This window comes from Alexandromys fortis, unplaced genomic scaffold, assembly GCF_014885135.2.
Source record: "Alexandromys fortis isolate MF-2015 unplaced genomic scaffold, M_Fortis_MF-2015_v1.1 scaffold_10, whole genome shotgun sequence".
NCBI classification, from domain to species: domain Eukaryota; kingdom Metazoa; phylum Chordata; class Mammalia; order Rodentia; family Cricetidae; genus Alexandromys; species Alexandromys fortis.
In genome coordinates, this window is record NW_026067895.1 from 17,169,390 (window position 1) to 17,185,881 (window position 16,492).

Below are 16,492 nucleotides of genomic sequence, written 5' to 3' on the forward strand. Positions count from 1 at the left end.
ATAAGCCTCACTCAGGGTGCTAACTCCCAAGGCCTTTATATACTTTTAAAATTTTGGGAAATGCCCATTAGTTACTCTGACTAGTATTCAAGTACATGACCTTAAAAATGGTTTAATTTGAGGAAGAATGGGTTCAAAAGAGACTCTTATATTTCACATCTGAGATAACCAAATTATATCTTTTTGTTTTTCTCTCTCATTCTTTGATTGGACTTCATAATTAATTATAAATTGACTCCTATGCTATTGACAACTGGATATACGGCTGAGTAGATAGATCCATCTATGGGCCCTTAAAAGTTGAAGATAAATTAGATATTAAACAAAGAAATCATGGATACATATGTAATTATTGTTCTAGTTACTTTTCCTGGAGCTGTGTGGAGCAAGGGTTTATTTTGTCTCACATTTCATGGCCCAATGGCAGGGAAGCCAAGATGAAGTGCAGTGACTGCTCACATTGCACCCATATGCTCAGCTCAGCTCCTTTTATTCTTTTCCTTTTCCTTTTTTTTTTTTTCAAGACAGGGTTCTTTTGTGTAGCATTGCCTGCCCTGGAACTAGCTCTGAAGACCAGGCTGGCCCCAAACTCACCGCCTCTGCCTTCCAAGTGATTGGATTAAAGACTGGAAAAGGAACAAGTTTAGGGCTGGGAAGATAGGCATTTTGTAGGTAGCCAGGAAGGACAGTGGGGGCTCAGTGAAACAAAAATCTATAAAGCAATTTTCACAAATATTTCTAATTTCTACCTTTTATCCATGACTTGAATTTTTTTTCTAGCATCAATTCCTTTAGAACTTCCATAGATTCTGCCTTTTTTTTTTAAAACCACATTTAGTGGGACTGTATATATTTCTGGATCTGTTTAAGAGAAGTTTTGTCCTTTGGCTAAGACCTCCCAAGCTTTATGAAAACATCTATTTATCCTGGGACAACAGGAGATTTTCAAGCCCGTTACAGCTTTCACTTGCACTGCCAAAAGGAAAGAACAGAAGGTTTCAATCGTCTTTTAACTGGACCTTGCTCAGGTCCCTAGGGCAGGGGGCTTAACCCAACTCACATTTGATTTTAGGCTCTTGCTAGCTGCAGTTTCTTTTCACAATATGTACAAAAGCCCAGGTTTTCTATGACAGTCTACTGAAATGCTCCATCTTCCTCAGAACTTAGCAGTGCTAAGAAGTCACCTTTTACTGTGCATTGCTGTTCTGTCCTACTCGGAACTGTTGTCCTGTATGGAATTTTGTCCTGTATGTAAGTGATGTTGTGATGCCCTGCTTTTCCAGAACCAGGCAGCACTTCCTCCTGAGCTTGCGCACTAGTTTACCTCTCAGAATATCATGTTGTCACCATAGTAGCTGCATGGCTGGGTTCAGCTTTAGATCTGTCACTGTTCAAAGCAATTCTGTGAAAAGATGAAATATTTCTCTTGGCTAGAGTTGACTAAAAGCTTTGCTTTAATTCATTTGTTGCTTTGATATTATAAAAAATTTTAAATTTTAAGATCTGAGACCAATAAGATGGTGAAGGTATTTAAGCTAGTGCCATAATGTACCTATCCCATTTTGTAGAGGAAATCAACCAGGCCACTGTGGGCATTCCTATCTCCTTTCCTAATAAGATGAATGGAATTATCCTTCCTGTTATAGTTTGACTTAAAAATATTAAAGATTCTATCTGTGTACTTGGGCAAGGTTCTTCAATCAAAGAAGAAATTCTTCAATCTAGAGAAGCCATTATTATGAAAATAAGGGAGAGAAAACAAACAGGAATTTTGTTTTTAATAAAAATAGAATAGACCCGATTGACCTCAGGTTTCAGATGACCTTCCTGACCCTACAAAGTAGAGTAAGGACATGTAAAAACAGCAGCAAAGAATTCGCTAGCAATACATAGATAGAAATCTATTTCACTGAGAAAGAAACTATTTTAATTTCAAGGATGTTATGTTATTACAATTATGAATTTGAAATATACTAAAAGATTTTCCCTAGTCTCATAGATGAGTTATAAATATTAATGGAATTCCCACAGATTCTTTTCAGATTCTAATATTTAATATTCATTTATATCATGCAGGAAATTCAACATCCTGGATGGTATATGTGGATCACTCTAATTATGTAAGTGAGTACATATATGAAGTTTATAGGGGGATTCACCATTAAATATACCAAGGTCTGTACAGGATCCTAGAGAGTACATCAAAGTCTTCTCCACCCACTTAATAACAAGAATATCACTAGTAATAAGGTAAAGACTCTTGAGGCTGAATGGAGTCAATAATGTTAAAAGTGGCAAAAAGATGGACTAGCGATTCTGGGCAGTTAAAAATGCTGTGACATGAAACTTAGTGGAGCAATTTCCTGTGATGAGACTCTGTAGTTAGACTTTGAACCTTGCTTTTGAAATAGTCTTCATCTTTGCAGTCAGTTCTCTTTAGATGCTGTCCTACTCGCGGAGAGTCTGTGCATCATCTTGTAAACCAAAGTCTTATTGAAAAGGGATCTGAGACTTCACCAACAGGAAGAACCCCATTGAATGTACTGTGCTCCGAGTTTAATACCTTAAGATATTGTTTAGCCTCACTAGATGTAAGAGCTGTCACTTTAACAAGGATAACATTTGAAATACCCATCACATTGGCATTTTGTCTCATTCTCAAAATTAGTATGCTTATATAAATAATAGACTAATAGCATAAAATTTTTTTACATTATAAAAAAATAGCACGTACTATGAACATTTCTGGCACTATACCTGGGGACTTGTATATATTATTTTATTCAATCCTTATAACATTTTAGAGAAAGTATAATTTTCATATAGCACTATGAAACTCAGAACAACCAAGAAACATGGCTAAACAGTTGTTAGTTGAGTGACATGAAGATGCTGGAATTGAACTGATTTTACTCTACAGAGAGAGGAGCAACATCACGTGGGTCAACCTAATTCTAAGTGATGAATTACAACTTAAAGGTAGGATTGTATGTTTTAAAGCCCATTGCATAGTCAAGATGGAGGAAGGACAGAGATGAGAGCAAGGAATGAGACATCTTGATTGAGGAAGCCATTCTGGGGCTAGCAAAAAACCTGGCTCTAGAGAAATTTCCAGGAATCCACAGGAATGACCACAGCTAAGACCCTAAACAATAGAGGAGAAGAGGCCTGAACTTGCCTTGCCCTGTAATCAGACTGATGAATATCTTAAATATCACCATAGAACCTTCATCCAGCAGCTGATGGAAACGGAGGAAGAAACCCGCATTGGAGCACTGGACTGAGCTTCCAAAGTCCAGTTGAAGAGTGGAAGGAAAGAGAATACGAAAAAAGAGGTAAAGACATAATGGGTACATTCACTGAAACAGTCTACCTGAGCTAATGGGAGCTCACCAAGGTCAGACTGACTGAGAAGGAACAAGCATAGGATCAAACTAGTCCCTCAGAGTATGGTTGACAGTTGCATGGCTGGGGCAGACTGAGGGGCCACTGGCAGTGGCACAAGGATTTATCCCTACTGCTTTTACTGGCTTTTTAGGAACTCATTCTCTTTGGATGGATGCCTTGCTCAGCCTAGATATAGTAGGCAGGGCCTTGAACCTTCCACAAAGCAATGTGCCTTACCCTCTCTGAGGAGTGGGGGATAAGTGGAGTGAATGGGAGGAGGGGAGGTAGTGGGAATTTAGATTGGTATGTATAATGAAAAAAGACAGTTTGTTCTCTCTCTCTCTCTCTCTCTCTCTCTCTCTCTCTCTCTCTCCCCCTCCCTCTTTCTCTCTCTCTCTTTCTTTTATAAATAAAGTCCATTGCACTATGCTGAGTAACACTGGTAATTGATAACCTATAAAAAGTTCATTACCCACCAACGCTGGATTAAACAAGAACTTATTTGTGAAAGATTACTATTTGTGGTGGTTTGAATGACATGGTACCCATAAGCTCATATATTTGAATGCTTATTCCCCAGTTGGGGAAATATTGGGCAAAGATTAGGTGGTGTTGTCTTAGAGGAGGTGTGTCATGGGGGTGGGCTTTGAGTGTTCAAAAGCCCATTCTAGGCCTAGCCTCTGCTTCTGTCTCTGTCTATTTTTGTTTCTGTCTCTGCCTATGACTCTCTGTCTCTCTTTGTTTTTGTTTCTGTCTCTATGCCTCTCTGTCTCTGTTTCTTTATCTCAATCTCTGTTTCTGTCTGTCTCCCTCTGTTTCTGTCTGTCTCTCTGTCTATATCTCTCTGTTTCTGTCTCTGTTTCTGTCTGTCTGTTTCTGTCTCTGTCTATGTCTCTCTCTGTTTCTGTCCCTATCTATGTCTGTCTCTGTTTTTCTCTCTCTGCCTCTGTCCCTCTGTCTGTCTGCCCGAGGATCAGGATGTAAAGCTCTCAGCTACTGCTCCAGCACTATGCCTGTTTGTTTGTCTCCATGATCTTCTTGAACCAACACTCTAAAACTGTAATCAAGCCCCCAATGAGATGATTTCTTTTATATGATTTGCTCAGTGGTGATGTCTTCTCATAGCAAGGAAGCAGTAACTAAGACACTATCCAGAATAATATTTTAATATTCAAACAGAAAATTGCTAAGTGGAGAAACATCAACTTTATCGAGTTTATCACATATTTTCTAAGTTAAATAGCTCAGCTGGAGCACAGTTGTTTTTCAACCAAGTACTAAAAAGAAATATCTTTCACAAAGAGAACAGCAGGATTCTTTGAAGTGTAACTTTTGAAATTAAAGGCTACATTACAGGGCACCATTGAAAGCAGATGTACATTCTCTGGGGACCTTGGTAAAATGGTACTGAGGATACCTCTCAAAAAAAAAAAAAAAAGCTTCACTAAAGCTTCCAGATCTCATTGGTAAAACCTCATAGTCCAGTAGTTCCAATATCCTATTCACTTAATATTCTAGTCACCAAGAGCTGGTTTCTATTCACTATTGCTAGAGATTCATTTATTATTCAGTGGCCTTCAGATCTATCAATTTAATGGAGAGTTCATTCATTTTTTATAATTTAAAGGTAACAGTAACAGGTTCCTAGTTTGCCTTAAAGGTAAACAATTTGTTACCCAGCCATTTCTTTTCCTGGCAAGCTAAGTGGATGGCCAGTGCAAAGTTACACATTCTCAAGTGTTATTTCAGGGACAGGGAAGGGCTCTTCAGACTTGCATATGAGATATGGCTATCTCAGAAAATATTTGGTAAACACTAGATACTCAATCCTTTGATCCCATGATGATAATGTCAATTTTCAATATTGATCAGGATAAGAAGGACCAGTGACTTTATAGCATATATGGAGAATGATGACTCATATTTACACTGAAGGACAGAACCTCTAATTTTGGTGAGATCAGCAGTCCCTTAGCCCACGAGACATTGAAATTTATCTGAGGAAAAATTCTTGAAAGTAAGAGAAATGGTGAAATTGTTTTCTGAAGGGCCTCTAGGTAAAGGAATGATCCCATATCTTCTGGATAGTGTTGTCATGGTCACAGATAAAAATGGACCACAATTGAAGACTTGTCAAGCTTTCATCCAGCTCAAGCCTTTGCTATTGCTCAGGACCTGAGGCTCACAAGCTGTCTGAATTTTCCACAATTTTACAATACAGTTCTCAGCTTGCAAAGGCTTTGAGATGCCTCCAGAATGATGAAGAGCAGGCACTTGTCTGGGAAGCTGAGCAGCACACATTATTTTGAGCCCTGGCTTACAGCTCAGTGCTGACAGCCTCATTTTAGAGCGCAATAAGGACCTAACTTGAAGATCTTTCAAAACAGCCCAGTCTTACAGATATAGCCTTTGTTCAGTTTCTCTCTCTTCTAACAGCTGATATGGTTGCAGGTATTATGGAAACACCGACTTGTGCTTTCTATTCCAGAGGATGAATTCTTTCTTAATTCAAAATAAGGTTCTTGTCCAGATGTGAGGGTTGCCATATTAATTCAGCTGACAAGAGATTCTGCTAAGGAACCCATTTAAACATTTCTACCTAATTTCAGCAAAGATATTGCAAAAAGTACCTGGTCTTTAACATATCACACCAGCCCTTTTTTCAAGCAAAAAAGAAACAAGGACATGAAACAATTGCTCAGATTAGGATCATCTTGAGACAGTAGGAAGTTACAGGAACGTTGCAGAGAAATTTACACAACAAACAATTTAAAAAAATCTTTAAATCCCTTAGGCTCATCCTTTATTTTCTCACCTAAAATAATTACTTGGTGTGTGATGACAAAGCTTCTAAGTATTCTTTTAAAATTCCTCTATGTTTACACTCTATATTGTATAGGTCCTTACATGGCTTTCTACTCATTAGAAGTCTCAGTGAAGCAAACACAATGGAGTCTTCGACTTTGAGAATCTTCCATTTGATCACCTCATGAAACTACAGTGGAGACTGAGGAACTGTCAATCCTTTGTGCAGTGATTGGCACGAAGAAAGCACTCAAAGCTTATTTGTGCATATTTGTCCAATTGAAGAAGTTAAAAATGGAAAACATGTAATTAAAGAAATCTTGGACTTTTAATCTAGCTGAAAGAAACTGTCATTGTGTTTGTGTGTGTGTGTGCTCACGCATGTGTGCACCACAGGGTAGACACACAGAGACACAGACACAGAAAAGGACACACACACACACACATCCTAGTAATATTCTTCATACTTCGGACTATTTTTGATGTATACATTTAGTTGACTTAGCTGATATTCTCTTTCCAACCCTGGCACCAATTATCATACTGAAACAAATTGCTTGGCAAGTGGGTGGACAAGTGTTATTTTAGATGTAATCTCTCATTGAGGGCAGACTGACAGGGCAACCAGAGGCTAAAAGGGGTCTGTTGTTTGGTATGACTTTGTATGCAAATTTTCTCTTTACAAAATAGGCTGAGTTATTTCATTCTCTAATGAAAGACCGTTTGTGTTCAAATGTGGGAAATACATAAAATGAGATTATTTCACAACTTATACTTAATACTTTAAATGCCAATATATACATATACAACATGCATTTTTATAAAAGTGCTTACATATGTTATATATGAGTGGGTATATAGATATTTTTTACATGTTTAAATATATAACTCTTTCTTGTTAATTTATTACTCCAAGTTTTGATAATATCATTCATATATATATATATGTCCTATGATACTCTATAGCATAACTATAATAATGCTTATTTGCAATTAGTGTTTGACTTCTCTAAATTAAAATGTCTTATCTGATTTATATGGAAGCATCAGTTTTATAATTAAACTTAAAACCTGCTATTTCTATAATACAGTTTTGTAAGTTGTTACTGCCTATTATTTTAGCATGGTTGCTATTTACTCTGAGAATCTTTAAATATACTACTAGGTACCAGACCCACTGACTTATTATCATTTGCTAAGTGCCATGTAAAGTCCTTACTTGAAATATATACCCAAACTGTTTACTCTTCAATAACTCTTCTGGATTATTAATACCTAACATTACTGATGAGGATGCAGACAGGTTAAGTCATTTATTGTTATATAATTAGTAAGTTGGTAGGAGTAAGTTGAATATGAGCAACTTAACTCCTGGCTTAGATTAACACCAAATTCAAGATGTTTGAGGTGTCTCAGATATCTCAGGTGGTAAACACATCACTGATATAGCATATTCTTGCCCTCTCCATATGAACAACATTGCTAATTATATTTGGAATCCTTATTTACTGAGTGTGTAGCCTTCCTTGGAATTACTGTTGTACGTCCTTTGTAATAACTACATGTTAAAAGATTTGCACTTGTACTTGAGAACTATTTATCATTCATATATGTCTAAGCAAGTTCTGTAGAATAATATAGACTACATGGTATAGCAAGAACTGGCAATATGTTTACCAAACCCATTTTTATTCTTCCTATATGTATGGGTAAAAGACAGGTCCAACTTGACTTCATTGTGCTCTAATTAACAGAATGTGAGCCTACCTAATGTATATTGTCTGTAGATCTATCCTTCCCCTTCTTCCATCAATTTATTGAATACCTGTAGAGATAGTAAGTTGAAAGATAGAGAACTCTGTGTCCATTAATAATTTACTTTTTATTTTAATATTCTTAAATATCCACAAACCTTTTAAAAGATTTTGTTTGCTGTGTTTGTGAACTTTGCTTGTCTGTATATCTGTGCACTATGTGTATACAATGCCCATAGAGACCAGAAAAAGGCATCAGATCCTCTGAGATTTGAGTTAACAGTTGTGAATTGCCATATGGGTGCTGGGAATTTAACCCAGGTCCTCAGGGAGAGCAGTCAGTGCTTTTAACCACTGAGCCATCTTTCCACCATGTTTTAAAAAAATCTTTAATTGCATATACTAATTGCATTTATTTATGGGACACAGTGATAATTTGATACAGATGTACAACATATGAGGATCAAACCAGATGACTGGCATTTTCATGTCCTTAAATGTTTATTTTCTAAAGAAGCTTTTTGAAGAAAGATACCTATCAATCAATACACATTTGGGCTGATCAAGAAATAAACATCTGTCATACTTAGGTCATTAAAGTTTTACATGTGCTTGCTATTTAAAATAATCTGATAAATACAAGGTTCATGCTAGAACATATTGCTAGATGGATTCAGAGCAAGAATTTTAACCTAGATCTTAATTTTATTATGAAGTTCTCCCACATTAATCTTAATCATTAATCTTAAAAATAATTTCAAAAATCATTGAAGTGAGTTAGGGAGCTTTTCATTATAATATTATAATAAAAATCTGAGGTTTATATTGGTTAAGAGGTTTTGAGGTTTTGGCCCATCGTGCTTGACTTCATTGATATTGGGCTTGTGGTAAGGAAGCACACCACAGCTGGAGCTGCTGATCTCATGACTGGGAACAAAATAGAGAGAAAAAGAAGCACTAAGGTCCCAGTATGCCTTTCAAGAGCACAGCCCAGGTGACTAGGTCTCACCTTCTTATGTTTACATCTCTTCCCAAGTGAGGGTTAGGCCTCTTAAACACATTAGTCTTTAGGAGACTTTCAAGATCCAAACTATTAAAATGATAAAGGCATTTTAAAACCTATAATACCTCAGATTCTAATTCCATAAAATTGAATGCTTTCAGGACTAGACCCATCTGGCCTGATGTTCCTGCCACATAGACAAAAGATAACATCAAGTCGGGATTTATCAGTGTATACTGAAAATTTTTCATAGGTTGGATGTACCTTCAAATGACCCATTATTCAGTACATTTGTAAAATTCTTGAATAATTGAAGGTGCTTAGATTTTTGTTAAGAAAAGTTGTTGCTATAGGCTTTATACAAATGAATACACACACCAGAGAAGATAAGCTTCCGTGTAGTTGACAGAAGTAGGCAGGTATTCCTTGGCAACTTGGAGCACCACTACAATAGGAATATAACCAAACATGATTTCTAACTTATCTGGTGCCTTGGCTCTAAAATTGTGTGGTGGCTGATATTAAGAGAAACTTATTATTACAAAAATTGACAACCATGAGAGATTCTTGATATTGTGTTTTGCTTTTTCAGACCCATTCAGTTTTATAAATGATCACTTCAGTGTTGTATGGGTGCTTTCTTACACCCTCCCACCTCCCTTGTAGAGAAAACTTAATCTGTTCAGAGATAGACTCTTGCTCTCCTCTTGGGTGACTTTCCCGGGAAAAAAGAGCCCTTTGTCCTCTACATGCAACCCAGCTATTTAACCTAATCTCACTCAAGAAAACATCAATCTACTGAAATAGTACAAAAAGGTTGTATCTTAGCGAGAGTTTCTGTTGCTGTGACCATGGACTGACACTTTAGGAATCACCAGCCAGAGCCAAGTTTTCTTCCTTTTAAGTTGATCTCTCAGGTGTTGACTTAGACTGCTCGTTTGTTCTTGGCCACCCAGACCCAAAATAATCACACAGAAACTGTATTATTACAACACTGTTTGGTCTATTAGCTCATGCTTCTTATTGGCTATCTCTTATATCTTAAATTAACTCATTTCTATTAATCTTTATCACCATATGGTTGTGGCTCTATCCAGAGTCCTGCATCTGTCTCTTTGGGTGGCTATGTGGCTTCACCCTGACTCCGCCTACTCTCTCCTCCTCTATCTGCTTGGAATTCCCACCTTGCCCTATTCTGCATTGCAATAGGCCCATAGCAGCTTCTTTGCTAACCACTGGTATTCACAGCATACAGAGGGGACTCCCATATCACTCAGGTATTTGTCATGGTGATAAAAACACTGAGCAGCATAGGCTTCACTTATGAATTTCTTTCTTCATTTTATTTTGTGCTAGGGTTGGACCTACATCTTTGTATATATTAGATAAATGTTCTATCACTGAGAGACTCCCTATGTCACCAACACATCAGTCTAGGAAATGTGTCATTTGTCCATAGTAAATCATACAAATGATCTTATATTGTTTAAACATGTTTTTTGTTACATACAGGTGAATATATATCCTCATAGAGATCCTAAGATAATGTCTAAGTCATGATATATAACGTAAGAAGATCAGGGATTATTTGCCTTTCCTCAGAACACACAGGTGAATGTTGCGGGAGGTCCTTCCGCCCTCCAACCAATAGCCCATTGGGGCGTGGTTTCTCTCCCTTTAAAAAAAAACGGCTACTTCCTCTGCTTGCTCTCTTCACTTCCTGCTCCACTGGAGACTAGACTCCCTTCCTGGTTGTGCAGATGGCTGTTGTCTGGGACGGTAATCTGTAAGATTTTTCCCCTTTAAATAAATAACACCCGATTAATCATAACTCCAAACTGGTGTGGCATTGTTCGTGATTTACGCCTTCAGGTTAGAGTTGGCATGGCTACATCTCACAGCTAACGCCCATCGCTGTTACAGGCAGTTCCTAGCTGCTGATCAGATGTGGAATTATGCTAACATAAGCAGCACAGCCCTTGGGGAGTTTTAAGTTGTAGGAGAAACATCTTTTCGGGGACTGTGTGCTCTGACAGAGAAAACACTCCAGCTGAGGCCTATCATAAACTTCTGGCAAGCCAAGAGACATGAGTTGGTGATTTTATCAGGCAAGACTTCCAACTAATGGGCCGCTGAGAGCGTTGCTGTCCAGTGAAGTGCTGTAATACACTCAACCATGATTTCTTTTGTTGAGTTCTATCACCTTAGATCATCACGGTTTATTTATGAAGACATTACCTTAGACAATACCACAGTGCTATGGATATGAATACACACACTTTTCTCTGAAATCAATCAGTTGCCTTTTCCTTGTGATTCAACTTTCCTTCCTTCCTTCCTTCCTTCCTTCCTTCCTTCCTTCCTTCCTTCCTTCCTTCCTTGCTTCCTTCCTTTTCCCCCTCCCTCCCTTCTTTCCTTCTCTCTCTCTCTCTCTCTCTCTCTCTCTCTCTCTCTCTCTCTCTNTCTCTCTCTCTCTCTCTCTCTCTCTCTCTCTCTCTCTCTCTCTCTCTCTCTCTGTGTGCAGCATGTATGTGTGTGTTTTCCCTGACTTACTCTGCACCTCTGGCTGGACCAGAACTTGCTGTGCAGACCTGAAACTCTCAGAGATCATGCCTCTACAACACATGGTCTTACAAATCAAATTTAAGTTTTAGAACTATCTTTAACCAAAAGGTAGAGTGTGGAGTTCACTGAGTCCTAGGAAGGTTCTCATGAGACATTTGCCAGTCACTTTAGTTATATTGTATGTGAACCAATTTTACTCCATTTAAAAAAAGATGAAATGTACATAGACATCAAAATATTACAGAACTGATGGATTTAATAGCATGGTAAAATTTACCTTTTAATATAGCTGGGGAAGTGAAAGGTCAGCAATTACCAAATTTAAAAAGCCTAAACAAAATAACCCACTGGAATCTCTCCAAAAAACAGACAAAGAGAGAAATGTTATATATACACATATGCAAATTAAAGAAATAGAACCCAGGTCATTTTGCAATCTTAAACCTTCTGACAGTATTTTTATGAACTCAGTAAAACAAACCACGTGGTACAAGATTTTCTGGAAAACCTTTCTGGTTTCACTGTGTACTTCATGACTGAGCAAATGTGACATTATGTTTTATCCCCTGTGGCTTGGAGTTAAACACTTGCTCTGTTCAGAATGGCAACACTCAATTAAACAGCATTTTTCTCAACCCACACCCACCATCATTGCTGTGTTCAAGGGAAATAACGGGAGTACTGACCTATATTGCGTTTCTTATTATCAATGGAGATGAAGCGTATACAGGGATTACTGCTGATGTACTGGCCAGCCCAAGGGACGTCAATCTTCATGCCTGCTTCATAAAAGAGGCCCAGAGCATAGCGGGAGGAATAGCTCACAGATGCCAGTTGTTGCCTTTGGAATTCACTAATGACTGTGGAAGAAAAAAAAAAAAAACAAAACACAAACTCAAAAATATCATCTTTCCCTTTAGTCATCAAGTCCAAACTTCCTTCACACAAGTCCCCAGTCTGCCCTGCTGCTTTCTTCTCAGACATATATGATTATTTTACACTCAGAAGTCGTGCTCACCATGAATTCTCAAAAGTAATGTAAGATGCCCTTTTTTTTCTATTTTTTTTTTCAGAATGTTTACTAATGCTGGCACAATTACATCTAGTAAGATGAAGGTTCGAGTTCATTAGACTCCCAATCAAGTCTCTCAAAATCCGGCTCACAGTTGCTGCTCTAGCTTCATATTCTCTTTGCTGGCCATGGACTGTCTGGCAACATTATAGATTTTATAAACTTGCTGCTTAACTATGAGTTGAATGCTTTTGCTAATTATTGTTACAGCATTTCACACAGTATAATCGTAATCTTTAAGGTTGAGTATTATTTCCATGCCATAGGTGAAGAGACTGTAGCCCCTTCAATACGCCTAAGTCATTTAGTTTGCTAGTCTGTCACCTTCCCATTATCGAACTGTTCTACAGTTTATCCCCTGACCTGTTCCTGCTGGCTGTACTTTCAGAACAAACTCCAATGCTGCTTTCTTCTCAGACATATATGATTATTTTACACTCAGAAGTTTGTTGACCGTGTCCTTTACTTTACAGAAGCTTCTCAGTTTCAGGAGGTCTTATTTATTAATTGTTGCTCTCAGTGTCTGTGCTACTGGGGTTATATTTAGGGAGTGGTCTCCTGCGCCAATGTAATCAAGTGTACTTCCTACTTTCTTTTCTGTGAGGTTCAGTGTGGTTGGTTTTATGTTCAGGTCTTTCATCCATTTGGACTTAAGTTTTGTGCATGGTGATAGATATGGATCTATTTGCATTCTTCTACAGGTTGATATCTAGTGATGCCAGCACCATTTGTTGAATATGCTTTCTTTTTTCCACTTTATATTTTTTGCTTCTTTGCCAAAAATCAGGTATTCGTAGGTATGTGGATTGATATCCAGGTCTTCAGTTCCATTGGTCCTCCTATGCCAATACCAGGCTGTTTTCATTACTGTAGCTCTGTAGTAGAGTTTAAAGTCAGGGGTAGTGATACCTCCAGAAGTTTCTTTATTGTAAAAGATTGCTTTGGCTATCCTGGGTTTTTTGTTTTTCCAAATGAAATTGAGTATTGTTCTTTAAAGGTCTGTGAAGAATTTTGCTGGGATTTTGATGGGAATTGTTCTGAACCTGCAGATTACTTGGTAAGATTGCCATTTTTACTATGTTGTGTATATACCCAAAAGGCTCATTCATACCACAGGGGCATGTGCTCAGCTATATTCATAGCAGCATTATTTGTAATAGCCAGTACCTGGAAACAACCTAGATGCCCCATTACTGAAGAATGGATAAAGAAAATGTGGTACATTTACCCTGGGTGGATCTAAGAAACAACCATATTGAGTGAGGTAACCCAGACTCAGGAAGACAAATATAATATGTACTCTCATAAGAGGCTTTTAGACATAAAGCAAAGAAAAACCAGCTTACAATCCACAACCCGAGAACCTAGACAACAAAGAGGACCCTAAGAGAGACATACATGGATCTAAATAGGAAATAGAAAAAGATAAGATCTCCTGAGTAAATCAGGAACATGGGGGTCATAGGAAAGGGTAGAAGGGGAAAGGGGAGGAAGGGAGGGAAGTGGAGAAAAATGTATAGCACAATAAAAACAATAAAAAGAAAAACATCCAAAAGTAAAAGCTTATTATTTCTTCAAGACATCATTTTCTTTCCTACTAAAAAGCTTTCCCTGCTTAATACACAGATGTTCATCTGACACTGGCCTCATTATATTCAGAGAATAGGGGTCTTATTCTTATTTATGTAATTCACTTTTCAAGCTATGGCTTGATATCAAACTCAGCTTATTGTTTTCTGAAAGAGAAGAGGTGAGTGTTGTAAATTCCAGAAATTTCCCAGTTGTGGAATTAAAAGCACAAACAAACAATCTTTTAATTAAGAAAAATAACAACAAAGCAATCAACCAAACAAACAAAACTGTGAACTATTGAGAACCTACAAAGGCCTGAAAGATTTTTTAAAATGAAAGCTAAAGGGGTCAAATAGGTTGACAGCCAAATTGAATCTCACCTCCACCATATTTTCACATGTAGCTAAATTTTAAACAATCTGTCAAGTGGCAAATCCCCTTGGGTAGTCTTTTGAAAAGGTAATTGGTATACATGGAGAATACAACTAGCCATAAACACCCATGTCTGATGGGGCATGGGAGCTAAGACTTCTGACTGAAACAATCTAATTTTCAACAGACTCACTTATCAAAAATGTCATCTTTAGGATGTCAAGTTTTTGGTCTTTGAAATGCAGGTTAGACTAAAAGTCTGTCCCATTTTCCTTGAAAAAAGAAAAAACCTTCTTATGCTGAAGGAACTAACCTTAAATGATTCCAAATAATATGTATGTACACACACACATATACATATATATATATATATTCCAGAAAGCAAAATAATAATTTATGAAGTATCATAGTATATAAAAAAGATAATTGAGGGCCAAGCATGGTAGTGCATACTTTTATTCCCAGAATTCTGGAGGCAGTGGCAGACAGATCTGTAAGTTTGAGGTCATCTGAATCTATATGGGGAGTTCCAGGACAGCCAGGGTTACATAGTGAGGCTCTGTCTCAAAGGAAAAGACACATGATGACAAAGCAAGGCTCAAATGAAAGTGCATAATTTCTATATCATCAACTTTTACTTGAATGCCACCATCCACCATATTTATTTAATTGTGAGTCAATGGGATTACATAATCTCCATAGATATGCAATGTGAATTTGAATATTATATAACTTTCAAATCATCTATTATTTTATATATTTATGCATATAAGCTAAAAGAGACATTTTATTATTGTAATGAAAGTCAAAGGACTAAAAGATAGAAGGAAGAGAAGAGTTCATGACTTAGGGAACTGTTCTTACTGGACAACTCTTTCGTGTGTGTCTTTGTGTGCATTTGTGCACATGCAGGTTGACATTTGGAAAAGAGAGGGGAAAAAAGGGCAAGAATAGAAGACTTGGGCAGTACTCCTGAGTAACATTAAGTAATTTAATTTTCTTAGTTTCCTATTGTGACTCATTCCTCTAGTTTTGTACTCGAGAAGAAAAGGCTGATAATATATACTCTTATTTTTCTGTATTTGGTGGCAAAATATTCATCCACCGTCAGTGCCTATCCTATGCCAGGTTCTCATATTGATGTGAGGGGTTTAAGGCAGACCTAGTAGAGGCTCCCATTTAGCTTCCATGTTGTTGGTCAAGAAGCAAATTCTAAAATGTAGAGCCAGGTAAATGGAGACTAAGCATAAAGAAAAATAAAGCAGTATCAGGGGACGCTTTACAGGTGAGGATGGTGTGGCTCGTCTATTTCAGGGTCAAAGACATGTCTCCTCAGAGGATTCTACTCTGATTGACATGGTAAGCTACTACTGCTTTGCCAGTCAAAGACACACATGATACAGTTTCTGTTGAAATAACTGTAGTTTGGGGTAAAGGAGAAGACAATAAACATGTAAGAATGAAATTGAACTGAATGGCTATCGCAGTAATTTTTGATTTGATATAACAATGGAGGAAGACAGAGATAGTTCTGTTTTAGAGAGAATATCTATATGTACATATATAAGATATATACATTATGTCCATCCATGTAAGTGTATGTGTATGCATCCTGAAGTAATAACTGAGTGTCCATCCATCTGGACTGAGATGGAGTAGGCCATAATGTCATGTAGGGTTGTCTGACTTTTTTTTTAAATCACTGTGTGGCAATTCTTTATATATTTTATATGCAACTCTTACAAGAGAAATGCAAGAGCTTTCTCCTCAGAGGCTCACTCTTTTAACAGTATGGCTTTATGTAAAGATTTCTCAAAGTTTATTATTTTTTCAATGATAGCACCTTTACATCTCTGTTTATAAATCTTTAGCTAGTATCCTACTTCAAGGTTCTGAAAACTCTCTCATATATATATGTTTGTATAAATGCATACATATTATATATATATATGTAATTTTCCT

General features: G+C 37.2%; 1 protein-coding gene across 1 annotated transcript in view; it reads right to left on the reverse strand.

Annotated features, from left to right (window-relative positions):
- The window catches only part of Rnls (renalase, FAD dependent amine oxidase), a 231,629-nt gene that overhangs the window by 38,944 nt on the left and 176,193 nt on the right, over positions 1 to 16,492 (reverse strand). The window contains exon 5 of the mRNA XM_050159243.1: positions 12,201 to 12,374. Coding sequence (XP_050015200.1) covers positions 12,201 to 12,374 — 174 coding nt within the window. The remainder of the gene's footprint in view (positions 1 to 12,200; positions 12,375 to 16,492) is intronic.